At 50.1% G+C, this 27,486-nt stretch overlaps 1 protein-coding gene across 2 annotated transcripts; it reads left to right on the plus strand.

Moving 5' to 3' along the window:
• The first annotated feature begins 1,728 nt into the window (after window positions 1-1,728).
• VPS26C (VPS26 endosomal protein sorting factor C) lies at window positions 1,729-26,351 on the plus strand. Of its 2 annotated transcripts, none has more exons than XM_084801484.1 (8): window positions 1,729-1,909; window positions 8,310-8,453; window positions 9,878-10,027; window positions 15,186-15,266; window positions 18,141-18,215; window positions 21,225-21,375; window positions 22,686-22,838; window positions 25,048-26,351. In XM_084801484.1, exons 1-8 carry the CDS (start codon window positions 1,853-1,855, stop codon window positions 25,128-25,130), a joined length of 894 nt encoding a protein of 297 aa, XP_084657610.1. In that variant the 5' UTR covers window positions 1,729-1,852; the 3' UTR covers window positions 25,131-26,351. The 2 variants fall into 2 exon arrangements, with proteins under 2 accessions (XP_084657610.1, XP_084657611.1); XM_084801485.1 differs by having other exon boundaries at window positions 21,291-21,375.
• The last annotated feature ends 1,135 nt before the right edge of the window (window positions 26,352-27,486 follow it).

The raw sequence follows: 27,486 nt of genomic DNA on the forward strand, positions 1-27,486 counted from the left end.
TGGACCTCAACAGTCCTTCACCGTTGTCTTGAACTGGGGGAAAAAGAGCGATCTTCATGTCCTAAGTTCATTTGTCATCAGACATAGGTTGTCTCTGAAAAGGAAGCATGACCTTGGGAAAAGTTGAGTTCAGTTAAAGACAAGCTCTGAAGAGTGGGGCAGCTGAGATCTGTTGAGACTGTGTTACCAGCAGCTCAGGGTGCTTGTCCTGTCCCTATAGACGGACCAAGGGAGAGAGCCAGTTAAAAACATCCAAGGGGGGCTGCTGCTGTTGTCCCAGAATTGCCAGGAAGCTAGTCTGGCCACTAGTGTAGTGGTTAGTATTACAAACTTGACTTGGGTTCTAGAATGACCCTGGAGATGAGTCTCTGGGCATGTCTGAAAGGAATTTTCTGGACTAACTGAGATGAGAAGATAGGCGTGGGTGGCACAGTACACAGGCTGGGGTTATGGGATGTGCAAAAGGCATTCCTCTTCCTCTGCTTCCTGTCTGTGGAGGAGATCAGCTGCCTCCAGCTCCCGTGGCCGTGACTTCTGTACCAAGATAGACTAACCCCTCAAACTCTGAAACACACCAGACTTTCTCTTCTGTGAGCTGCTTCTTGTCATATTCCATCACAATAATGACAAAAGAAGCTAAGGCCTGGAGATAAAGGCCGGTGGTTAGAAGAACCGGCAGCTCCTGGACAGGGTCGTTTGAAGCACAGCACCCAGGTGGTGGCACAGAACTGCCTGCATCTGGCCTCCACGAGCACCAAGCATACAGGTGAAACACAGATACACATGTGGGCAAAACATCCATGACATAATTTTTTCAACTCAGGAGGCAGAGGCAGGCAGATCGCTGTGAGTTCGAGGCCAGCCTGGTCTACAAAGCGAGTCTAGGACAGCCAAGGTTACACAGAGAAACCCTGTCTGGGGAAAAAGAAAAAAAAGAAAAGAAAGAAAGAAAGAAAAGAAAAACAAATTTGTTATCCTAGAAGTGATATGTACTGAAGAAAATCAGAATCATGGAACTTGAACACATAGCATGTCTTCGCCACATCACTTTGGGTAGCAGGGGACTTGGCCTGCTTGTTGGTAGAGGCCAGTGTACACATTTACGAGGCTGTCACGCTGGCTGGCCGCAGCATCCTCCCTAAGTTCCGGCGTCCACTGCGGCGGGCAGCTGCGAACGAGGCGAGTAGGCAGGGCGCGCAGGTCGGTCCCAGGTCGGACGCCCGCCATGCAGCTCGCGCAGCCGCAGCGGCGCCCGCTCAACCCCGAGACCACTTCCCGGACGCGCGCCCGGGGAATACCCAGAAGCCCTCGCGGCCGCGCCGCCCGCCCGGCGACGACCCTCAGAACCAGGTCACCGCGCTTCCCGGGCGCCGCGGGCGTGGCCAATCAGCGCCCGGCAGGTCGCCAGGGGGGCCACGCCCCTGCGGTGGGCACGGCCGCTGCGGCTGGGAGGACCGGGGCGCCCGCACCCCAGAACATCGGGAAGCCGACCCCGCTACGGGGAAGGAGGAAGCGGATGACCGGAGTTGTGGGGTGGGGGAAGAAACACATTCCCGCTATCACTTCCGGAAACCCACCTCCACAGCGCAGCTCTTCGCGCCGCACTGCCCGACGGGAGGAACACGCCGCGAGGCACGCCGGGACAGCCTCGAGCTCCCTCCAGCCTTCCGGAAGTGTGTGTGTGGGTTCCGTGCACCTGTCTGCGCTAAATCCCGCCCCTCTGCCGGAAGGAGTGTGGTGGGGGGGGGAAGGCCGATCACGTGGCAACACTGCGGAAGAAGCCGGGGGGGGGGGGGGCGTGGCGACCGGGTCACGAGTGGCCGGAAGCTGCGGCCTCTGCAGATAATCCGAGATGGGGACCTCTCTGGACATCAAGATTAAAAGAGCGAATAAAGTGTATCACGCCGGGGTAAGTGGAGGGGTGTCGGGCTTCAGGCTCCACGGTCTCCCCCACGGCGCGCGTGGCCCGACGCTTGGATGGGCGTGCCCTGCGGTCCTGTCCTGCGTGGGCTGGGGGCGCGTCGGCAGGCGGGCGGTCATCCCTAACGCAGAGTTCTCTTCCTTTCACCATGGTCGGGATCCGGTACCCTAGGTCGCATCGCGCTGGGTCCCCCCCATCACCCGCCCCATCCCCAGAGACAGCAGCCATTGTGGACCACAGCTCGCTTCTGCACACAGTTTAGTGCACACAAATGCAGTGCGGTGTTGAAAAGGAAACATGCCAGGTGAACATCTTAAGTGATGTAAAAAACTGGAAGCCTGATATTTATAAAGATTCCAGTGCGCCACCCCACAGCACCCCACAACACCAGGGGAAAGCTCTGTCTGTAGTACGTCTAGCAGTCACCATTCGAATACCTCCCCAAATTACCATCATCTCTTATAGGAGGGGCTCTGTGCTCCGTGGCAAGGTGTCCTGGGAAAGAGCGGACTCACTAATGCTGGGTCGCTGCCTCGGTGTAGGGACACTGTCAAACCACTGCCATAGTCTTAGAGACGTCAGTGCCATGAGAAAAGCAAACAAATGGGGTCTGGGGACGTAGCTCCGACAGTAACATAGCTGCCAGCATGCGGTAAGCTCTGGGTTCACCTCAGCGCCGCATAAAACCAGATGTGGTGGTGTTCCCACCCCACTTAAGGTAGGATGGTCACAAGTTTATAGTCATCCTCAGCTGATAGTGAGTTTGCTACAAGCCCAGGAGCCACAGGACCCCGTCTCAGAAAAGATAGGGCTGGAGAGGCGGGTCAGCTATTGCGTGCAACACTGCTCTTGGGAAGATCCAAGTAGGGTTCATAGCACCCGTGTGAGGTCACTCACAGCCACCCGTAACTGCAGACCTCACACCACTGGTCTCCCATTGCACCTGCACCCACGAGCACGCGTCCACTCACAGGCACAATGCACAGCATAGTCTGAAGTAGTTTTAAGTGGTAAGGCAGTACAGCTATATAAGATGAAAGGACACTGAAGAAGAGGATCAAAGTACAATGCACAACTTTTGTCAAATAACACTTGTGTGTCAGTGTTCCAAGGGAGCCCTTTCCGTACGCTGAACATCACCTCAAGGGCTAGCCATACAATACAGGTGTGCATGAGCTTCTGCCTGTGTGTGTGCAGAAGAGAAGTAAATGTGGCAAAGCCTTAGCAGTTCTAATCCAGTTAGAAGCCGCGTGGCTCTATGTTTCCTCTGTTATTACCTTTGTGGAGATGTAATTCACACACACACACACACATATTGGAGATATAGTTTGTATACAGCAAGCCGTCAGCCCTTTACACCATGCAGTTCACTGCTTTTGGTGTATTTATAGTGGTGTGCATCCATCACTGCTAATTTTAGACCATTTTTGTCAACTCCAAGAGAAACCGCGTACTTGATAGCTGCCACTCTTCCTTTCCTGCTGCAGCCCCAGGCAGCGCACACACCATGGACTCTACCTGCTCTGGGCGTTTCACAGGGAAAGAATCCTATAAGGTGTGGACTTTGCGACTGGCTTCTTTGGCACAGCGTGTTTTCAGCATCCGTGCATGTTGAAGCATGTGTCACCTGCTTGTTTCTGTGGCTGTAGCAACGGGCCACATGCTGTCCTTTACTGAGCTGGAGGTTAGGTGAAGTGAAAGATGACTACGTGCTGGAAGAGGGGGTGGGGGAGGGGTTCTGTGGAGTGGAAGACTAGCTTCCTCTGGGAAGACTCGTCCTAGCTGAGGGAGCAGCAGGGCTGGGGCCTCCTGTGCGGCTCGTGGTGGAGATGCTTCAGGGCGCTGACTTGTTGTTTTCCCTAAGTATCTCTTCTGTTCTCCTTGGTCTTAGTCTTAAAAACCTTTGTAGCGTGGCTGTTTAGCTTATTAAGTTTCAGCCTCCTTTTAAAAATGCAGAGAGCCCCATTAAATTTGATTTTAGTTATAGCAGGTTTTGTTTTGTTTGTTTTCTGTAGTGATTTAATCTGAGGCAAACACCAGGCCACTAGCCCAGTTCCTGCTTGAAAGGCTAGGGATCCAGGGGAGGACAATGCAGTGGGCGTGGGAGGACCGGGCCACCCCACCTAAAGTGTGACCAGGTACTTCTTTGGGAGCCAAGGAAACTCTGGCTTTGTATCTCCCGAACTCCAGAGCAGTCCTCTGTGTCTGCCCACCTTTGAGCTCAGAGGAGTTGCTAGTAATATTTGTACAAGAAGAACATGAGTGTCTTCTGACTTCCATCAGTATCAGGGGGGTGGCTTTTTGTTGTTTTTGAGATAGGATTTCTCTGTATAGTTCTGTCCTGGGATTCACTGTATAAACCAGGCTGGCCTTCAACTCACAGAAATCCGCCTGCCTCTGCCTCCCCTAGTGCTGGCAGAGGCAGGCGGATCTCTGAGTTCGAGGCCAGCCTGGTCTACAAAGTGAGTCCAAGACAGCGAAGGCTACACAGAGAAACCCTGTCTTGAAAAACCTAAGGGAACAAACCAAACAAAAAACCAGAACTACAATGAGGAGGAAAATCCTTATACACGGTAGCTCATTGTTCTTAAGGAAAAGTTGCAAAGCTGCAATGCTACTTAAAAATGAAAACCCAGGGCTGGCGAGGTGGCTCAGAGGTACAGAGGACTGGCAGCCTTACAGAGGATCCGAGTTTGATTCCCAGCATCTACGTGGTGGCTCACAACCAGCTCACAGTCCCAGTTCCATGGGGTCCATGCCTTCTTCTGACCTCCGAGGGCACCAGGCATGCACATGGTGCAGAGGCACACAAGCCAAAATACCCACACACATGAAATAAAATAACATCTTCAAAAAGGAAGCCTAACTACTATTCTGTGTCATTGGGGTTGTTCAAGTGAAAATGGCCCATGGGAGAGAGAGAGGGAGAGAGAGGGAGAGAGGGAGAGAGAGAGAGAGAGAGACAGAGAGAGAGAGAGAGAGAGAGAGAGAGAGAGAGAGAGCGAGCGCTAGACCTATACCGTTCCTAGGCAAATACCTAAAGGATGCTCCATCCTACCATGGGGCAGACATCTTACTGGTAGCTAGGAAGTGCGCCCTGCTTTCCCTCTTATGTAGAAACAACCCAGTACCTGGCAGCAGCACGTAGTGGAGAGAAACACAGAATGTTGGCCTCAGAGACTGGTGTAGTCCCTGTGTGATGTCCAGGCCCACGGGGGAGATTGCACATTACAGGGAACTGCTGCTGTAGGCATGACCTCCAGGCTGCGCCTGGTGAGAGGTGACTGTGCTGACCCCGTGCTCTCAGCCCCAGCTGGTCACAGCAGACTTGGCAGAGCGGCCCACTGGGGTGTGTGGTGCGCACTCAGGTGCCACCGTCCAGCTGGCCACCCCCAGGTGGCTGCAGGCGAGGTTTTCGTGCTTCCTCGGCGTTCTCTCGATGAGCTGCTGCTAGGGTACAATTGGAATTGAACTGCTGTTCTCACGTCTGCGTTGCAGCTGTGGAATGACAACACGGAACAGCTCCGTACATGAGAAGTGAAAGCTCTCACTGAGTCATCTCCTGCCAGACGCTTGCGTACAGACATGTAGAGGTGGGATTTCTGTGAGCCACTTCTGTGTAGCTCTGGCTCTCCTGGAACTCACTGTAGAATTTTATTTTATTTAAAAATGAACTTAGTGTGGTAATAGGTCACCAGTTCATGCCGTTGACGCATTTTGCATCCCAGGGCAGGTGGCAGTCACCTCCCCTGCCCATCCTTCACTCCCTGCTATTAAACAATTACATCTATCAGCTTCTCTTTTTTTTTTTTTCAAAAATGTTTTGCATGTACAAGAAAAATGTACAAGTAACACTCCCCAGCACTTTGTATACATGGGACAACATACAGCTTTTACAGTGTTTATCACAGCCCCATTTGTGACAGCCATGGTATGCAGTCAGCCTTTGTGCCTACTGACGAAAGAATGGTAAGGAGATGTCATGTGTGCGCACAGTGACGCTCAAAGCTCCTGTCAAGCCAGCTGTCAGGTCAGGTGCTGCCCCTGGGGTGCTGGTTTCCTGTCTTCAGGCACAGAGTCCAGATTACGGCTTTGGTGTTTTGTTTCAGGGAGTTGTTACGCGATTTGGAGTGGCCTCTTACACTTTACTGACCAATTTGAAAAGTGTCTTCCATTCTTTGTCAACGGTGATTATGGTTTTTGCTATGAAGACCAAAAAGCTGAGGCCAGGGGAGACCTGGAAATTTGTGCTTGGGTGCTATCTGTGGAAGGCTGGCCGTGAAGGCTTGGTCCACCTCCAGGCTCTCCAGGGCCTGTGAGTTGGTGTGAGGGTGTCAGATTTTGGAATTACAGACAGTTGTGAGCTGCCATGTGGTTGCTGGGAATTGAACCCTGGTCCTTTGGAAGAGCAGGCGGTGCTCTTAACCACTGAGCCATCTCTCCAGCCCCACAGTGTTGTTTCTTAATTAAATCAAAGAATGGCTGAAATGACCTGTGAATCACCAAATGCTTTCTCTGCTTCCAGAGTTGTTCACTGCCTTCCCTCATGTGCCACAGGGATTAAAGAAGGGAGGGCACGGTGTGCGGAATTATAATGTGGGAGCAGCGGGCAACCCAAAGACTGCTGACCTTCCCATGAGAGTGACCAAAGACGTTATGATTACATTAGGGCAGAGCTCTTCTCAAGGACTGTGGATAGGTTAATTAATGAAGTCCACAGACTGACTTTGTTCTTCTCACTTCTGGAGTATGCTAGGCAAATTTGGGAGGGGAGGAGATACTAGTGACTTAATTGTTCTTTCTTCTTCCTTTTTTTTTTTGTTTTGTTTGTTTGTTTTGTTTTGTGACAGTTTCTCTGTGTAGCCCTGGCTGTCCTGGACTCAATCAGGCTGGCCTCGAACTCATAATAATCCGCCTGCCTCTACCTCCCTAAGTGATGGGATTGAAGGCTTGTGCCACCACATCTGGCTGACTTAATCTATTTTTCTTAATTTAAGTTTCTATTTGGTTTGGTTGTATAAAAATCAGAATTGTTGCTGTTGTTATTCTTTTGTTTTTGAGACAGTGTTTCTCTGTGTAGCCCTGGCTGTGCTGGAACTCACTTTGTAGACCATGCTAACCTAAAACACAGAGATCTGCTTGCCTCTGCCTCCCAGAGTGCTGGGATTACAGGTGTGTACCATGTGATCAGCTTATTGTTAAATTAAGTTTATAAGTTAAATTATTGCACAGGCACTTGATGTAAATATGCTTATTGCATTTTTGTGTTCTGAGAACATAAAATTCTACCGGTGTCTTAGGGTTTCCATTGCTGTGAAGAGACACCATGACCACGGCAGCCCTTATAAAGGAAAACATTTCCCTGTGGCTGACTTACAGTTGAGAGGTTCAGTCCGTCACCATCATGGCGGGAAGCATGGCGGCGTGCAGGCAGACATGGCGCTGGAGCAGGGGCTGAGAGCTCTACATCCTGATCTGCAGGCAGCAGAAGGAGACTGTGTGCTACACTGGGTGGAGCTTGAGCACAGGAGACCTCAGAGCCCGCCCCCACAGTGACACACTTCCTCCAACAAGGCCACGCCCACTCAAACAGGGCCACACCTCCTGATAGTGTCACCCCCTTTGAGCCAAACATTCACACACGTCCCTCTGGGCCATTCCTATTCCAACCACCGCAGCAGGATTCTGCTGAGAATTGAGAGGATATTGATTATTTAAAAATATTATTTGCCAGGTATGGTGGCGCACGCCTTTAATCCCAGCACTCAGGAGGCAGAGGCAGGTGGATTGCCATGAGTTCGAGGCCAGCCTGGTCTACAAAGTGAGTCCAGGACAGCGAAGGCTAACACAGAGAGACCCTGTCTCGAAAAACCAAACAAAACAATTTATTGGTGTTACTGAGTACGTGGACATCAGAGAACATCTTGTGCAAGTCAGTTCTCCCATCATGTGGTCTCAGGAATAGAACTCAGGCTGTCGGATTTGACAGCAAGTGTCTTTAACCACTGCACCATGCTGCTGGCCCTGTTTGTTTTCATTTAGATTTCAGGGCTCTAGAGTGGGTAGTGGAAAACAAATCCTTAGAGCATTTAATAGACACAGGGTACACCCTGCCCCTGAAGTCCCACAGAGTGTCGTCAGCGGCTCTGTGCCACCATAGTACCAGACTTCAGGTGGGATCCTAGAAGCCAGGACTGAAGATGTCTCTAGAAGGTGGCCTTGGGAGAAGGGCCCAGTGCGTCCTCTGTCCAGGCTCGACACATCACCGCTGCTGGGTGGGGGTGGGGTGTTATGACATCTGCCTCTTAATCCAGTGGTCTTCAGAGTGAATAAACAGGGCTTCCCAGGCAGATGTGCTGGTCTGACTGGAGGCTCTCTTGTCCCTCAGGAAATGCTCTCTGGTTTGGTGGTCATCTCTAGCAAGGACTCTGTCCAGCACCAGGGAGTGTCTTTGACAATGGAAGGGAGTGTAAACCTCCAGCTCAGTGCCAAGAGCGTGGGTGTGTTTGAAGCCTTTTACAACTCTGTGAAGGTAAGAGCCAGCGCAGCCTGTGGTGCTTTGCACTTGCCGTGTGCCTTGTTCACTGTGGTTACTTTGCAAGGCTTGTGGTCCTCACATTTCCAGTTCTTACAGAGCAAACGCATGTGTTGCTTCTGTATCCTGCTAGCAGGTCTTTGCATGTGTAATATCCCTGCGTGGTGCTTGGGATTGAAGGCCCTTGGACTGACGTCAGTCCTCCAGTGAGCAGCTTCTCGGCGAGTGCTTGGGCCTTGAGGCCCTGGCCTTGCTTTGTCACTTTGCTGCTGTGCACACTGCTCCTGTTGAACGTCACACTGAGGTAAGATACTTGGAACATGGAGCTTTTATATTTTTGTTATTTAGGTTGGAGTTTATATTCTAGAAAGCACTCCAAGTTTAGAATTTCTTTTCCCTGAGGGCCATGTGAGCTCTGTCTGAGGAAGCCTGGGAAGAGGAGCACATGAGCTTGTTTAAGTTTAGTACCATGCATTTGCATCCTTCTAATTTTAATCCATTAGGAGCTTTGGTGTGGTAATGGTAAACCAAAGATTCAAAACCATGAAAGCACTGGACGTGGTGGGCCACACGTGTAGTCCCGGTACTGTGGAGGCCCAGGCGTGGTGGGCCACACGTGTAGTCCCAGTACTGTGGAGGCTCAGGCAGAGCCCATGAGAGCCGGGACTTGGAGGCCAATCTGGATTATGCAGGGAAACGCTATGTCAACATGAAATGAAATAAAGTGGAGAATATAAAACTGGGACAGAGTGGTAGTCCTGTTTCTCTCTGTGGCCTCCACTGAGGAGTACAAGTGGTCCACTGGGCCTGGAGAGAGCTGCTCTGCCCACAGGGCTGCAGTGCTGAGGGCCGTGGGAACTGGGGAACAGTGCCCAGAGATGTCAGGTAAGGAGCAGCCCTGGGCTACTGTTGGCCAACCGGGCCAGGCAGCTTCCATGCTAGGTCTGCTTACTTACTGCATATAGGATTGTTAGGACAGTGCAGTGCAGTGTTTGAGCAGGAAACAGGCAGACGGGAGTTCAATTCCTACTGTGTACAGCACCTCGGGGCCCAGCATCCGAAGTGATCATTACTGGGCCAGTGCGATGGCTGAATTTGATCCCTGGGACCCACAGAGTGGAAGGAGCAAACTGACTCCCACAGCTGTCCTCTGACCTCCACATGTCACACACCACACACAAGCACGCGCGCGCGCGCGCACACACACACTAAATTAGTTAAATGTAGTAAGAAACAAATGTAAAGAAATGAACCGTGATTGTGCAGGCTTAAAAGCAGCAGCAGCTTGCTGTGTGTCCAGCCCCAGCACTGCGCTGCCAGGGCACGGGAGCAGCAGGAGCTCGCTTGTGCCTGCTGCTAGCAGGACTGCAGAGAGAGACAGACAGGGTGTGCTGGTGGCTGAAGCTGCTTTGTCTTGACAGCCGATCCAGATTATCAACAGCAGCATCGACGTGCTGAAGCCAGGAAAGCTCCCCAGCGGCAAGACTGAGATTCCCTTTGAGTTCCCTCTGCATGTGAAGGGCGGCAAAGTCCTGTATGAGACGTACCATGGCGTGTTTGTCAACATTCAGGTGAGTTCCTGACCACACACTTGTCAGCTGTGTTTTTCTGCTGGAAACCAGCTTGACTGTTTTCCTACACTGAAGTAACTGAACTCAGGTCTGCTCATGGGTGGAGTTGAAGACTGCGCTGTGTATGCTGTAGCGGTGCCTCATTGTGCCCTGTGGCCACACTGTGTATGATCCTGGCTTTGCAGTGCTAGAGATTAAACCCTGGGCCTCACACATGCTGTAACATAAAGCTAAGCCCTGGGCCCTGGGACCCATGGTCAGACTTCTTCCTTGCAGCTCCTTTGTGTCGTTGCATTTTTCTCAGGTGGCAGGGACACCGCCAGGGCACTCCTCTGCCTCAACCTTTCTGGCACCAGCCTAACCCATGTTTTATTCTGATGAGCGTGTCTTTGTGAAACACCCAAAGGCTGCTGCGTCAGCATAGGCTGTGTTCTTCATTGAGCAAACCTCGTGAATGAGGGGAAATGGGTTTACGACTTCCTGTCTACCTCTGCTGGAGAGGGATGGCCTTCACATTTGCTGTTGTCTCAGGATCAGAGCCCAGTCATGACTCAGCCAGAGAAAGAGCCCCTTCCTTCATTCAGGGCACATAAAGGTACTTTTGTGTATGTAGTCTGCCTTGCAGCAGCTCCCTTGTGAAATGAGAAGACCCTACAGCCTTAGGATGCACAAAAGGCAGCGATTGGAAAGTTGTGATTTGTTAGTCAAGTTTCACTTGCTCACATTTGGACTTAGTAAACACCACTCATTTGCTTAAATTTAGCATGTTTAAAAATCTCAAAACATGCTGGGCATGGTGGCGCATACCTTTAATCCCAGCACTCGGGAGGCAGAGGCAGGCGGATCTCTGTGAGTTCGAGCCTGGCCTACAAAGAGAGTTCAGGATAGCCAAGGCTACACAGAGAAACCCTGTCTCAAAAAACCAAAAACCAAAAACCAAAAACCAAAAAAAAAAAAAAAAAAAAAAAAAAAGCTCAAAACACTTGGGAAAGTTAAACAAAGGTTTAGTCTTCTGTGAGTTTTATGAATTGTTTGACAATCTGTCGAGGTGAACCACATAGTATGTGCACTCTATTGCAGAGGCCTGCCCTTCCCTGGAAAAGATGTTCTCCTCATACACCTGTTTTAAGCATGACACACATGCGCACAAATGCTAAAACATACATGCACACACATAAAAATAAAATTTTTAAAATGGCGCTAGGAAGAGATTTCAGTTACAACTGGGTACTACTCTTGAGGAGACCCGCGTTTGGTTTCTGGCATCCACATGGGCTGCCCCGGGATCCAGACAAACACACATCACACTGCACATAACTTAAAAGCTGATTCCTTTACAATTAAGAAACTTATTTACAACTAAATTGGAATTTCATCCTTTTTCAAATGCAGCTGAGAGTACAAGTGTGCCCTGGTTGTGTGGACCGTGTGTGCGCGTGCAAGAGCTAATGTGTGACTGACTCTCTAGTAGACTTAATGACACCCCCACCCCACTTTTCCCTCAGTCATCAGATTTTCCCACTTTAAGCTTAACCTCAGCTACAACATGAAACTGTATATGAAACTGTGTCAAGATGTGATTTCTTAGCGGAACCTCGGGTCTTTATGGCTCGTCACCACTCAGCCCTGAGTGCTGTCTTCCCACGTCCTGGGGTGGGAACCCGGCTGCATGTGTGTTAGGCGTGCGCTCCGTCGCCGAGCTGCACCCACCTGCTGCCCTGTGTCACGTGAGCTGAGCTCCTGACCACTTACTTCAGTGTTAGCTGTGGCATCTGTGTAAAGTTCACGTCCCAGTGTTCAGTGTCCATTTCAAAGGCCGGGGGACTTATCCTGCAGAGCCGTAGTTACCATGTCACCAGAGTGAACAGAGGCCTCAGCTGACCTCCAGCTTGTATACAAGTGTGTCGTTTTCTCTTGAGCAGCTCTACTTCACAGGAGCTAGGGTTATGGCTTCTGTTCTGCATCCATCCATCCTTTACTTGACAGTGTCCTAGTCTCCTTGTCACCAGCAAATGTCACCAGAGAGACAGTGATTCCCTGTGGTCACATGGGCCCCTCAGCAGAGGGACTCCCAGAGAGACAGTGATTCCCTGTGGTCACATGGGCCCCTCAGCAGAGGGACTCCTAAGGCATCACTTATGTACCATTTCTTCCCATGCCTCCTCTGAAGATGACACTCGTGCACTGAATAAAAGTGTTGTTCTTAAGTCCTAGTACTTTCTCAACGTGTACAGACACAAGGAACTTGCTCATTTATAATTTGAGTTGTGTTGTAATAGTGTAATGTAAGAACTCATGGGACAAAAGGTTTAAAATATAAGTGCATTGAATTCCTGCCGTGCCAAGGCTTGGCTTGTGCGTTCTTTCTCACTGAGTCTTGCTCTTGGGGCCATTCTGACAAGATTTATATTATGAGCAGTTGAGTAACAGTGCCACCATGACTGCGAACATCACATATTCATTTAATTTATAAAAATCCTACTCTCCTTTTTAAAGCTAAAAACACTGTGTGTGTGTGTGTGTGTGTGTGTGTGGTGTGTGTGTAATAGAGACAGACAGACAGGCAGACGGACAGACAGAGACAGAGAAAGGATTCAGTGGTTGAAAGACTTGCTGTTGTTGCAGAGAGCCAGAGCTCAGTTCCTAGCTGCTCACAGCCACCTGTAGCTCATCCCACCTGGATCCCTCCAGGGACTTCGGTTACAAAACAGCAGGCAGATGTGGGCTTTAGTTACAGTTCTACCAGGACACTGTGCAAGGGTTTGGCTTAGGTTTTGGCAGCAGACAGGTGTCAATTTAAATCCCCTATCTGTGACTCTCCCCAGCAGCCTGCTTGACCTTGTTGCTAGGAGATCAGTGAGAGAATAGCATGAGGAGTCTGTCACACAGGATGTCCTCAGTGATGAGCATTTGAGTTGACTATGACCCTTAGAGTAGCCTTGTGTAGCCTTGACTGTTCTGGAACTCGGTATGTAGACCAGGCGGGCCTTGAACTCACAGAGCTCCACTTGCATCTACTTCCCAAGTGCTGGGGTTAAAGGTTTAAAATGTTTGTTTCATGTGTGCATGTCTGTGCACCGTGTGCATGCAGTGCCCATGGAGGTCAGAAGAGGCTGTCAGAATCTGTGAAGTGCAGTTAAATAAAGATGGTTTTAAGCCACCCTATGGGTACTGGGAATAAATCCCAGGTCCTCTCCGAGAACAGCAAGTGCCGTCCCTCTGGCCGCACTGTGACAACCTGGATGCCAATACTGTAAGTTAGTTGAAGCAGTAGAGATGAGAGAACGAAGCCCCTTCCAGACCTTAACAGAGGAGTTTGCTCCACCTTGCTGCCCTCCTCAACAGATCACATGATCCATTAATTACAAATTCTTGGTCTTTGTGCAGTAGCTGAAGTGGGTACTGGTGGCTCATTTCCTTCCTTTCATAAATTAGCATGACAGAGATTCCGGAGAGCAGCTTGGCCACACTGGAGACCAGGGCCCCAGCATGGGTGAGCTTGGCTTTCCTGTGTACTGACTTCGTCCTCAGGAAGTCATCTCCCTTGTCAGAGCAAAACTGGCCGCCCCTGGGCAGGGGCAGCTTCCACCTTCCAGACCCAATACTCAGTAAAAGAAAATTCCTTCCTTGGGTTCCTTAAATGGTTCTAGCTTTATCTAACACTTCTCAACCATTGAAAGAGGCGGTAGAGGCCAGACTGGGAGAGATTCCGACTAAGGCGGAGAGGGGATGGCTCACCTTAGTGCATGTGAGATCTAGGAGGTGGGCAGTGTGCACCTGGTCACGCGTGCACGGACACACCAGTCTTCACTGAACTTGTGTGGGTAGAACAGATTGCAATCTCACTGGAGAATATACATACATGCATACATACATATATTTTTATATACACTTTTATAAAATTTAAGGTTCTTGCAGGCAAGAGATGGTTCTGATAAAAGTGTTTTACCTCCCTGCAGTGCCTCAGATATACTGGAACTTACTTTATGTGGAAAAGCTGCTCTTAAGAGTGGAATTTCTTACAAGATTTGTAGCTGTGCATGTAGTCCTAGGTATGAAAATTGTTTTTGACACAATTCAAAAGTGTTTCCTATAGGGTTAAAGCAGCAGGTAGATGGTTAAACAGGAATCATGTGAGGGTCTGGGACCTTATTTATGGTGCTGAGAATGGAACTAGAGCCGTGCACATGTTAACAGGTGCCATTGGCCACCCCAGCTCCCCAATACTGTCTTCTGTGTTCTAGCACTAGGTCTGGTTTCTGAGCATCCTGAGCTCATGGCCAGGGATTTGAGGCCTCAGATCCTGTGCTACACCCAAGGGAGCTTAGCAGCCACGCTACAGTGTCACCCCTCCAAAGCCCAGGGTCTTCTCACAGCAGGAGTCCCGTAGTGACAAGCTGGGAAACCAGCACAGTCCAGAAAGTGAACAAGCCGGAGTGCAGAGTTAGTGTCTCCTCTCGTCTGTCCTTTAGTTCACACGAGGCTCCATGGAGGTCGTTCGACAGACAGGGCTGGGAGAACTGCTGGAAAGGAGGCTGCCTCTGAGCTACCTGAGGCGGACATGTGGAGCTTGGGCACGCTGTTTCCTTATTTCTGTATGTCTCTGCATTTTTACAATTTGAAAGTGCCTTCTTTAAAATCCACAGACATTGTTTTTAGGTTTCCCTGAAATTCTGTTTTTCTTTCTGACCCATGGCTCCTTGTCAATAAATGAGAAGCTCCTCAAGACTGTGTGACTGCATGTGGCTCTGCACCCCATGCTCAGCGCATACGCCAGGAGTGATGGTCTGTGAGCTGCCTGAGGCTGCGTCTGGGGTGTCCACTGTGGAGCGCGGCATCCCCGCCGCAGGGGGACAGCTCCGAGGGGTTGCTTCTCTGGGCTCACACAGGCAGTGGGCAGCGGTGTCGAGCCTTCCTCCCTAGTTCACCGCTTCCTCTCCTTCCCTCCCCGCCCTGGTTGTGGAGACAGCTACGTGAGCTTTGTTTAGAAATGCCCTTATTTTGTACATTGATTCCTCTTGTGTGTATTGACTACATGAAACACATCCATTGGTCAAAGTGTCCTTAAATATGTTGACTGCTTGTCGCTTTAGATGTCGTGTCTAGGTAAGAGCCAAGCCTGCTGAGATGACGTTTGTCTCTCCTGCTTCCCCTCCAGTACACACTGCGCTGTGACATGCGGCGGTCCCTGCTGGCCAAGGACCTGAGCAAGACCTGTGAATTCATCGTTCACTCTGCTGTAAGCTTCCCTCGGGACCTGGGCTCTGTGAGGCGTGGGCTAGCACCTGCTCACAAGCCCGGGCTCTGTGAGGTGTGGGCTAGCACCTGCTCACAAGCCCGGGCTCTGTGAGGTGTGGGCTAGCACCTGCTCACAAGCCCGGCAGTGGCTCTGGCAGGAGGCAGCACAACACTGTTGCTGTAGCACTGTAACACCGCCCTAAGGGGCCGTGCCTCAGCAGAGGGAAGCCCCGCACCACAACAGCAGCACGACACTGTTGCCTCTGCAGAGGAGACCTCCACCGTGGCCCTCAGGCGCTGCGGCACGCGCTCCCTAGAGAGAGTGCTCTGGTGCTCGGCACTACTGTCCTGTGCCAACATGGGATATACATACTTTCTGCCTGTATTTTGCAGGCACTTTTTAAATGCCTTGCCATGCCAGCTGGGGCAATTGGTCCATTGCCACCACTGCTACAGCCACTTGGGGGGTTCATAGCAAGTCCTCCATAGCCTACATGCTCACAAGAGCCAACGGTGACAACACCTTCTCCTTGGTGTGACGTGGTGACAGAGTCATCTTCAGCACGTTCTCTCAGACCTCACTAGGTCTAGTCTCACACAGGTGGCCACACATTGGCCTTTGTCTCCTGTTAGCACCACTTTCAGCCCTGGCCAGTGGCCATGTGTCTCCTGCATCCTGGTGTCCCCCTCAGACTGTATACCTCAGACTGTAACTCAGACCTGAGTTACAACACTTGAGAGGAGCTAGGGAGGAACCCTGGGCTGGAGAGCTGCCTGGAAGGGAGAACCAGCTGGGTCGTTGGCCAGTGTCAGAGCTACCTCAGGAGCTTGTTCTGCGGCCTTCAGGGAGCTGAAAAGGCCTGCTCCGTAGCCTCTGGGGGAGCTCTGAGGAGCAAGGCAGAGTACACAATGCCCATGTTAGCTCATGAGCAGTCCTGACCAGGCTACTCAGTATACCATCACCACCGTGCTGTGCACCTCAGGGAGCAGGGACTTTGGCAGGCATCTTGTGAGGGAGCTTGCAGTTAAGGAGAATTCACACTTGCATTTCTGTGTGACAGTGTGACAAGACTGTGGTGATGAGGAAGTGCAGTGCCGTGCAGGGAGGTGGGCTAGAGTCATGTGTGTGACATGAGCGGAGCAGTCACCAAGGCCCTCTTTCACATTCCTTTATTTGGGTAAAATTCTTAGGGCTCCCACGACTTGTGGTCGCTACTTATAGTCTAAGTTCATATAGAATATGATTATGCTGTTTCTTTTGCTTTTGGAAATTACATGATTTAAAAGGTGGGTAATTCCTTCTTTTTCCATCAGGGGTCTTTAAATAATTTACTATAAATTGTTTGGACTTTATTTCCTAAAACAAACTTCAGCCTCGACAAGGAAAGCTTTGTGTGTTTTGAAGAACAGTAAGTCCTCACTCAGCCCTGAGCCTCTCTGAGGCCCCTGCCCTCTGACTGCACCCTCCTCAGGGCGATCAGGCCCAGGGCTGCTACTGCATTCTCCAGGGCTCTTATCTCTGCTCATTGTAAACTGTCACCACAGAGCCTTCAAGAGGTAGGTGTGAGCCAGGCCTGGTCACTCACATTTGTAATTCTAGTGCTCAGAAGGCAGAGGCAGGATGGTCACCAGGAACTCAGCTTCAGTCTGGCTACATGTGTGTTCAAAGCCACTGTGCTGTCCACAGAGTGATGAGATCTTGTCTCAAAAACCAAAACGGGCTCGAGAGGTGGCTTAGTGGGTAAGAGCACTGGCTGCCCTTTCAGAGGAGCAGGTTTGAGCCCTGATACCCAATGGCAGCTCACAACTGTCTGTAGCTCCAAGTCCTAGGGGGAGTCTAATGCCCTCTTCTGGCCTCCATGGGCATTTCAAGCACATGGTGCATATACATGCAGGCAAACACACACACACACACACACACACACACACACACACACACACACACACACTTAAATAAATAACAGCAAACAAAAAACACAAGGCTAGGTGTGGGTGCACACACGCCTTTAATCCCAGCACTAGGGAGGTAGAGGCAGGGAGATCTCTTTGGAGTTCCAGGCCAGTCTGGTCTACAGAGTGAGTTTCAGGACAGCCAGGGTTATGTAGTGAGTCCCTGCTTCAAAAACAAACAAACCAACAAATAATAGGGGAAAAAAAAGAAAGAAAGAAAGAAAAGAACCATTAGTGATACCTCCATAGGAAAGCTGCAGTTCGCTCTGGCACATGGTTTGCAAGCTCAGGGTTATTTCTGAAAGAGCCGCCCAAGTACAGACCATGCTGTGAGCCTGCTCAGCGTGTGCTCAGAAGAGAACCCCATGGGACAAAGTGACGTGGGAAGTGAGGGCACTTGGCACACTGTGCCCTCTCCATGTAGTTCTTGGGTCTTGCTGGCCTTTTGGATCCCAGCTCTTCTTACATGTGGTGCTGGGCAGGCTCCCGAGAAGCCTGGCCATGTGAATGGATTCTGGAATGTTCCTTCCAGTCTGCTTCAGCTCTGCCACATGATAAGAACATCTCTGAGCTCCACGTACCTAGCTTCCCTGAGTGTGAGGTGGCAGCAGTTCTCTCCGCTGTCGCCATGCCTGTCAGCCCCTGCGCAGATGCTACGGGGCAGCTCTGGCCTCCCAGTGTCACCATTCTGTCCCTCAGGTCCAACCTCCAGTGGGTTCTGAGCCAGCAAGTCTCAGAAGAAGATGGGGGTGGGCAGACAGACCTGAGAGCACCGTGTTGTTTCGGGGTAGACCTGGGCTTGCTGGGGATCAGATCCCCTGCTTCTCAGCACCAGCAACTTGAGTTAGTTTCCTGTGCTGCCACTCATCTCAGTCCGAGGGCAACGCTGATCACCTGCTGCTGACTATGTTCACCTCCATTTCAGCCTCAGAAGGGGAAGCTGACCCCAAGTCCTGTTGATTTCACCATCACCCCGGAAACCTTGCAGAACGTCAAAGAGGTACGAATTCCTCACTCACACTTGTGTGTTGTGGCTTCCCCAGTAACTCAGCCCAGTGACCAACACTGCCAGTTGCTCTTTGGTTGAAAATTGAGGTGTCAGTGACAAGGCTTCTGATGGTGTTTGTCCCCAAAGGACGTTTCAAGTTGATTTCATGTTGAGCTCAGTGATTACTTAGTTAGAAAGCCCCTCACATGCTTATAGTCTTGTCTTGTGAACTGATGATGTCTTAGCATGTTGCCCAGGCTGGCCTGCTCCTGGCTCGGGTGTTTAACTGCACACGTGACCTGCTCCTCGGCTCCTGCCCCATGCCTGCTCTTGTATTCCTTATGGTAGCTGCGCTGTGCCCCGGCCTCACCCTTCACTAAGGCTTAGTTTACAGTCTCTCGCTGGCATTCCGTTCAGACAGAGGACTGTTTGTGGGGAGACAGCAAGGACGCAAGAATGGGGCAGCACCAGCAGATTCCGCTGCATGAGAACCAAGGCTGCCTGGCTCTTGGTGGCAGCCCCAGGGGGCCCACCACTGTGGCCAGCTTTCCTGGGTTCGCACTCTGCTCCATTAGCAGAACATTGCCCCAGGTTTTGTTTTTAGTTAACGGTTCAGTCTCAGAGCGAGCAGTGCTGCAGAGGGCTCTTTGCTGGACAGAATGTGGCTTCTTTACTCAGTTCTGCATTTTGCTCAGGTTACATCTGGATTGAAGACGTGTCTGGGGATGTGGGACACTGCAGTCATGGTCGATGTCCTAGGGAGCCCTTTAGAAGGTTCTAGAAGGAAGTGGCCATCATGTCCTAGGGCCAGGCAGGTTCCTGTGCCCTCCTACTCTTTTTTTTTTTTTTTTTTTTTGTGCCCTCCTATTCTTATGCTCCCTCTGAAGTGTTTTCCTTGGACCCATGCCCTCCAGGTCCTCCTCTGCTGCAGACACAGCTCCCTCGCCTGCACCTTACACGTCCCCTCCTCACAGGGCTCCACATGTGGGGCAGAGTCCTCTTTCTCTTGCTTTTATATTCTTCAAATGTTGGTTCTTTGTGTATACGTGAGGATCTCTGGTGTAGATGTATTAATAAGAGTATCTGCCACTACCAACACTGGTGAGATGATTCTTCTGAGTGTAAGTGTACATTGAATTTAGTCGAAAGTATCATACAGGGAGTGGCAAGTGTGTGCAAGGTGGCCTTCAGGCTTTACAGCTGTTCCAGGTGAACAGTGTTTCTAACAACAGAAACATGCTTATTGTTGGAAAGTGAGGAAAGTGTGTTCTATGGTAAATACCTTGCATAGTGTGCAGTTATTCATAAAATATCACTGCTGGGAGCCAGGTATGTTGGCGCACACTTAGGAGGCAGAGGCAGGTGGGTTGCTGTAAGTTCAAGGCCAGCCTGGTCTATAAAGTGAGTCCAGGATAGCCAAGGCTACACAGAGAAACCCTGTCTCAAAAAACAAAAACAAATACCACTGCTGCTTTTTCTTTTCTAAGTAAAAAAGGAATTTTTGGGGAAAAACAAGGTGTCACAGAAACTATGGGATGGCGGAAGATGAGACTCAGAAGTAGTGCGTGTTATAGCATTGGTGCTGGGGAGAGGGGACACAATGTCAGGAAGAGGCCTGAGAGTGACACTGGAGCTGTGTGAGCCCCTGCTGGCATTTACTTTCTTTCTTTCTTTTTTTTTAAGATTTATTTATTATGTATACAGTGCACATTTGATCACATTATAGATGGTTGTGAACCACTATGTGGTTGCTGGGAATTTAACTCAGGACCTCTGGAAAAGCAGAGCCGCTGAGCCATCTCTCCAGCCCGGCATTTACTTTCTTAAACCAACAGCGTGTTCTTGTATTTGTTTTCCAAACTTGGTCTTCCAGACACATTTTCAGAGCGTCTCAGGTAAGAGCTCACTGGTGTTTGAGGGCTGCGCCGTTCTGCAGGTCACAGCTCCATGTGACCACTGCCAGGCAGGGCGTGGCTGGCTGCCCCAGGAAGCAAGCTGAGAGTGCAAGCCTGGTTTCAGAGATTCAAGGACTCGGTGTGAAAAAGAGAACATGAACGCACTGTTGATCCTCTTTTTTTTGGGGGGGGGGGACAGTTTCATGTATCCCAGGTTGGTCTTGAACTACGTAGTTGAGAATGACTTTGAACGTGTGATCCTCCTGCCTCCACTTCCTGAGTGGATGACAGGCGTGTGCCAGCGTGCCTGCTTTATGTGCTGCTAGAGATTGAAGCCAGAGCTCCAGGCAAGCCAGGCGAGCCCTGTTCTGGATGAGCGCTACTATTTCTCACATTTCTCATGTTGACTGTGTGCAGAAGTGATAGCATCCTAGATAAACTGCTGAGTTTTATGTAGCTATCACATAGGCCATTACAAATTAGAAATGATTGTAAGTTTGTGGCTGATGTTGCTTCTACTGGATACTGGGACATGCCAAGACGAAGACTCCTAAAATGATTGTCCAGCTATTTTCCTTCAGTGTCACTGCCAGCTCCCCTCAGCCAACTTCCTGTCTACAGAGAAAAGCTTTTCATCAGGCACTGAGAAAAACTGCTCTTTCACTATCCTTGAAATAAAAATAGTTGGCTTCTCAAACTTGCCTAATTGGGAACACTTTAAAACTGACTACCTTTTTCTTTTTTCTTAATTTTTTTTTCCTTTTTTTCTTTTGTGACCTGGGGTTGAGGGGGTGGTTGTCCTTAAATACCCTTGTCAACTTTCAGGCTTTTTACAGTTTATGTCTTGTTGCTTGGTGAAGGAACTTTTTTCAATCAGGGAGGCAGGGGGTTGGATCTGAGTGAGCTGGTCATGTCTGTCTGCCCCTTACGTGTGTAGGACGGTTGATGAGTCAGTGAGAGTCCACTGAAAGACGAAATGTCTGTTATCCCTTCTTGTTTTCTAGAACAGTTTCCATGGTTTACAGGATAATTACTCAACTTGATTTTCAGTTCTTATTTGCACTTAAGCAACTGGAATAGCTAATGACTCCTTTTCCTTCTGTTCCTTTGTCTCTCTCTATTGTAGAGGGCCTCGCTCCCCAAGTTCCTCATTAGAGGACATCTGAACTCCACTAACTGTGCTATCGCGCAGCCCCTGACAGGAGAGCTGGTGGTAGAGCATTCGGATGCTGCTATCCGGAGCATAGAGCTGCAGCTGGTCCGGGTGGAGACTTGTGGTAAGGCTGTCTGCGCCTGTCCCGTGCTCGTCCTCCTGGGGCTTGCCTACGTGAGCCTGCCTAAGCTCCATTCTCAAAGATCCTACTTGTGGCTGGAGTGGCACCTGGGAATCTGGGCCGTGCTTTAACGATGCTTCCCTGCATCTGTGCAGTGGTACAGGAGGTACCTGGACCCTGTATGGAACCAGTGCTGTAAGTCAGGGCTGTAACAGCACATCATGCCTATGGTAGCCTCACTTTGCTGAGTTTTGATGACCATGTTCCTATGCTGAGGCTGCTGGGAAGTTTGTTTGAATAGCTTTGGGCCAGAGAGACACATCTTTTGCTCTTAAGTGCAGCTCTTAAAGCTGCATGTTGCAAACATGGCCCCTAGTACAGCACTGCTGAGGGAGAGCCTTGGGAGGTGACCAGGTCCTAAGCGCTGCAGTCATGACAAGTTATGTGGTGGGCTCAGAGAGTACTGTTGTACTGTGGAGCAGGCTGGCCATCTCAGTCTCACCATGTTAGGGCCTCTGCCATGTTGTGGTGTAGCACAAGGCCGCCAGATGCTGAGCAGATAGCTGTGCCCTGCTTTTGCTGTTCCTTGGCTCCAAACCAAATAAACTAAATAATTTCTATTATTAACAATAGGTGGATGCAAAGTCGAGCATGTTTGTCAACTGCACATCTTATTTTTTGTTGCTATAACAAAATCTGAGACTAGGTTTATTTCACTAATGGTTCTAGATGCAGAAAAGTTAAAAAACAAACAAACATGGTACTCCATTTGCCAGGGGCCATCTTGTAGGTTTTTTTTTTTTAAGATTTATTTTTATTTATGTGTCTGTCTATGTGTGGGCGTGGGGTGCTGTGAGGGCAGAAGGGAGTCTCCCACGCCTTGGAGCTGGAGTGAAGAGGCAGCTGTGTTCTGCCTGCCTTGGTGCTGGGAACCGAGCTTGGGTCCTTCCAGAAGAACTGGGAGTGCTGTGAGCTGCTAGGCCACTCACACCTTCCTGTCATCTCAGCCTGGTAGGGGTAGCACCACAATGCAGCAGCTGTGCCGGAGGCCTCACCTTTGTAACAAGCTACTCTGATGACCCTCCCTGCAGGCAATCCCTGAAATGCTAATTTGGGCATTAGGCTCCCAGCACCTGCAGCCTTGGAAGCATCTTAAAAACAGTGTAGTGATGTTTAAAGACATGAGAAATGGAAGGGAAGGGAACTCCCAGTCAGAAAACAAATTGGAGAAGTAGTGCTGGTTGTCAGGGTTTGTTAATCAGTTTGCTTTGGTGTTCTGGCATCCTGACCCCATGTGTTTCCTCTTTGCCCAGGGTGTGCAGAAGGCTATGCACGAGATGCCACAGAAATTCAGAATATTCAAATTGCTGATGGGGACATTTGTAGGAACCTTTCTGTCCCCTTATACATGGTCTTTCCAAGACTGTTCACCTGTCCAACACTGGAGACCACCAACTTCAAAGTGGGTAAGCAGTCTAGCACCTGGTCTGCGGGGTCCACAGGGAAGAAGTGACTTGCAGACACACAGGCTTGCAGGAGTCACAGCCCACAGCATCCGGCCCTGAATCACTCAAAAGTGCCTCAGTGAGAAGGTGCACATGCAGGCGGTAGAGCCCGCTGAGAGTCGTGTCCATCCCCCCCCCCCCCCCCAGAGTCATACATGAGCCAAGCAAATCTGCCATGAGGCAATGGAGAAAGCCTGTTCAGTCATTAGGTAGTGGGACGTGAGTAAATACCCAGCAAGAAACAACCTAAAGGAAGGTGGGTGTGCTGTGGTCAGAGTTTGGGAATCTAGTCCATTGTGGTGGAAAACCCATGAGGACAGAGGGTGCTCACTCACTCTAGGTAGGCCCAGTGACAGAGGTAAAGTCTGGGACAGGCGAGGACTCCATCCCATGAATGGTGCCACCCATATTCAAGTCAGGTCTTCCTCCTCAGTTAAACATGTCTAGAAATTCCCCTGACGATATGCCCAGAGGTGTGCCTCTTAGAAGATCGCACACCAAGCTAGTGAGATTAACCACATGTCCTCTCCGACACCTGACACACTATCCTGCAACAGCAGCGGCTGTCTAAAGACCAGAGCTGTTTCTGAGACTCCACTGTGAGCTGCGTAAGATCAAAAGACAAATGGCATATTCCCAACATAGGCATAGAGTAAACATCCCAAACAAGGAGCTCCAGCAGAACCTTAGCAAGCCTTCTGTCACCATGGTTTGCATCTGGAGCTCCAGAGCATTGGGGACCCCCCCCCCATCTAGTTCTGTTGCACGCAGCAAATGGAATCTGCCTTTGGCCAGCTTGTCTTGTCTGCAGCTCTCCTTGGCAGAAGCCTCTGTCCCTGTATCTCTGGCGTTGTGGCTCCTTCCCATTACAACTCCACCTATAACTACAGCGTCACACAGTGCTCTCTGCAGGGAGCAGACCCTGCCATGCACTGCCTGGCTCAGTGCTTTCTGAGACACGTATGTACGTTTCTATAATACTGTGACCCTAGCTCTGGCCACCCAGTGCCTCACATCTGGTGGCCTCTGTGCATCTTGGTGACTGAACCTGGGAAAACACTTTCCACTTTTTAAAAATGCAATTTATTTTATTTTTGGTTTTTTGAGACAAAGTTTTAAGCCTTGGCTGTCCTAGACTCATTTTGTAGACCAGGTTGGCTTTGAACTCAGAGATCCACCTGCCTCTGCCTCCTGAGTGCTAAGATTACAGGCTATTACTTTTAATTATGCGTGTGTGTATGGATCTCTGCGCACCCCAAAGCCGTGCCCAGAGCTAAGTCTCTGCAGTGTGGTGCCAGGCACCTCTGTGCCTGTACAGTGAGAATAAGGGTGGGGCCCATTGGGTGCTTTCTCTACACCTAGATCGCTGTGTGGTGATCTTTTACCCATAAAACCTTAGAAGAAAACCAGTGAGAAAATCTGTCTGCACTAACGTCAGAACCAACTGTAGCACAACCACCCGGTCTTGCTTTGTAGCCTCGGCCAGACTGGACCTGCCCATGTAGCTCATGCTAGCCTCAACTCCTCACGGGCTGGGGTTACAGTTGTGGGCTGCTCATTTAAACCATATGCCATTTCTGAGGAATGTGTCTCAGGATCCATGTCCTCCCTGGCCTCCGCTGGCGCTAGCACACACTGGTTATAGACATGGATGTAGGCAAAATACTCACATACATAAGTGAAATAAACTGTCTCTCATTTGGAAATTGGAGACATGCAGTCTGACAGCTGCAGCACAGTTCAGAACCCTAATAACCCATAATGAAAAACAAGAGATGCAGAAATATGGCAAGGACTATAGATATTTGGAAGGACTCTAGAATTCTCTCTCTCTCCCCACCCTGCTCCCTGTTTTCTTCTCCCTGGCTGTCCTGGAACTCACTCTGTAGACCAGCCTGGCCTCAAACTTAGAGATCCCTCTGCCTCTGTCTCCTGAGTGCTGGGATTACAGGCATGCACCACAACCACCGCTTAGTTCTAGAAAAGAAAATGGACAAGATATTGTGGGGTGCTGCTCTGGCCCTGGTGCCCCAGCTGACAAGATAGCTCCTTAGAGAAGTTGGTAGTGCAATTGTCAGTAGGCCTCACTGGCCCTGCAAAACGTGCAGGCTCACATTTCTGGGCCACGAGCAGCAGGACTCCGTGGTGAGCATCTCTCTCCTCCCCGCAGAGTTTGAGGTGAACGTGGTGGTCCTCCTTCATGCTGACCACCTCATCACCGAGAACTTCCCGCTGAAGCTCTGCCGGACATAGTCCAGCTGCAGGAAGGGACAGCAGGAGCGGCCACGTGGACTTGCCCCAGTCATCTGCTCATGCGTGGACGTCACTCGGGCCATCTGCTCACAGGCACCACATCTGGCAGCACACACTTTGATTTCTTCTCTTTGCCACAGAGCTTCTGTTTCCTGCAGGTGCCTTGCCTCAGCCCTGTCTTCTGGAATGCAACAGGGTTTTCTCATGTGTGTTGTAAGATCACAGAAAACATTTCCAGTGGCTCCAGAGGGTCCATTTTGTTTTAGGTTCAGGGAAGCAGTGTGTCTGCAGTTTGAGATTTGCTGGCAAATCTCTCCAACTTGCCCAGACCCCTGACAGCAAAGGGTCGGCAACCAGCTCACTGACTGTGTCTGTGACACACGCCAGGGAATGACAGTGACTTCACTGGGAGGCCGGGGGCTTTTTCCTTCTGGACTTCTTGGTAATGTCTCACTAGGACTTCAAAATTTTTATAGAACTGGAAATAACAGACAGACAGTCCTTGTTCTCACAGGCATCGGTGAATGGGGGTTGGTGCTGGAGTATTTGTGGTGTGTAGTCCTGGCACACACACCTAATGCTGCCGTAGTCCCAGAATGTATTAAAAGGTAAAGCAGTGCGTGTTGGGGAAGAACGCACATGGGCTGCTGTTACTACGTGGGTTCTGAGTGACAGGAGACTGCTGAGGAAGGAGGGTGGGTGTGGCCTGTCCGAGGCACCTTTGTACTTTGTGCTTTGAGCCAGGGGTTTTGGCCTGAAGCCTGTTTGTCCTCAGCCTCACACTGTAACTCCTGCTGTGTGGAGAGTACACTGTAGTACTTTTCCTCCTTGCATTCTTGTGTCGCCCACAGCTCATGAGCGTGCTCTGCACACTGGCCAGCCGGCCTTCACAGGGTCTTGGGGGCAGGCCCTGACAGACACCTCCTGGCTGCACTCCCTGCCCTGTAGCAGCTGAGGGGAACTGGGCACTGCTTTACTTGGGGCTTCACGGGGAAACTGAAGAGACTTAGCTGAGTCGCCTGACAGTTGGTTCTCAGAGAATGTATTTTTGATTTGTCAGTTTTTTATGCTTACATCATAATACTTAGCTATCCTTGATGTGTTTAAACAGTTGAGGAGCCAAAAATGTAGGCCATACCTTCTGGTCAGTTTGCAAGGAAAAGTCATATTTAATGACATACTTTTTTTTAATGAATAAAGAAAGCTAAACAATTTCTAAGATGGTTTGGTCTGCATATTGTCACATCATTTCCTTAGTGAACTTTTAGACTATGGTGAGCATGTAACTGCTGAGGTGCTACCAGCTGCCTGCGCCTTCTAGGGTCACATCAGTCAGGAGCAGCCTGGCTGCTGAGCTGAGGGTGGCCAGGGCTGAGAGTGGCCAGATCCTCCAGTTAGACCCAGAGTGGGCAAAGAATGGGAGACAAGAGACATGAACCTAAAATGCTAGGCTATAAGCCAGCATGCTGCCATGGCATTCCCAGGCCTGGCTAGAGCAGAGCAAAGTGGACTTGGAACAGACACTGACTTGGGTAGCACTCAGCTGACCTCTGAGCTGAGGCTTGCCAGGTGTTTGGACCTGCCCTGCCATTGCAGTGTATTGTTGGCTCTGTTTCTTAACAATTAAACTTTATTATACAACCCAGCTAGCTTACACAAAAGGGTTAAAGGGAAACAAGTGAACCTTCCGGTGTCCGTTCCACAGGACGGGTCCCTAGGTGCCTCTGGCCTGTGCGCTGGTCCTGCCTGTTTTAACACAGAGTTGTGTGTGTGGAAAACAACACACAGAGCAGTAGAGACCAGAGTAAGTCAGGGCTCCTGTTCTGACAGACAACTTCAGCCAAAGTTAGAGGCGATGGGGAATCTCACTTCAGAGTGATAAAGACAGCAGTCCATCAGAAGGCAGAATGTTACAAGCATGTGTGCGTCTGATGTCATAATACTTAGAGACGGGTCCAGCAGCAACAACAGTGGGCAACTTGTACTCTACGGCCACCAGGAGACGCATCGAATGAGGAAGCATCACTACTAAGCTTGAGACCGGAAGCTCATCGTATTAAATGGACTTAACAGACATCCTTGGAGTATTCCTAACAACCACTGAGGAATACACAATTGACCTCAAAAGAAAATAATAATAAAAAAACAAAAACAATACAAAAGATCAAAACCGTGTCTTGTGTCTTATAGTGAGGGGGAAAACTAGAAACTCACAGAAGAAAAACAGCATAAACTACACATGCACAGCAAGGCTGAAGTTCCCACAGTCAAATGGAAATAAAGCATAACTTACCAGAACTTTTAGGATATAGCAGGTACCTAAGTAAAAAGATCAGAAATTTCAAATACTTTAAAA

Source organism: Acomys minous (genome assembly GCF_964271855.1).
Source record: "Acomys minous genome assembly, chromosome: 11".
Classification (NCBI taxonomy): Eukaryota; Metazoa; Chordata; class Mammalia; order Rodentia; family Muridae; genus Acomys; species Acomys minous.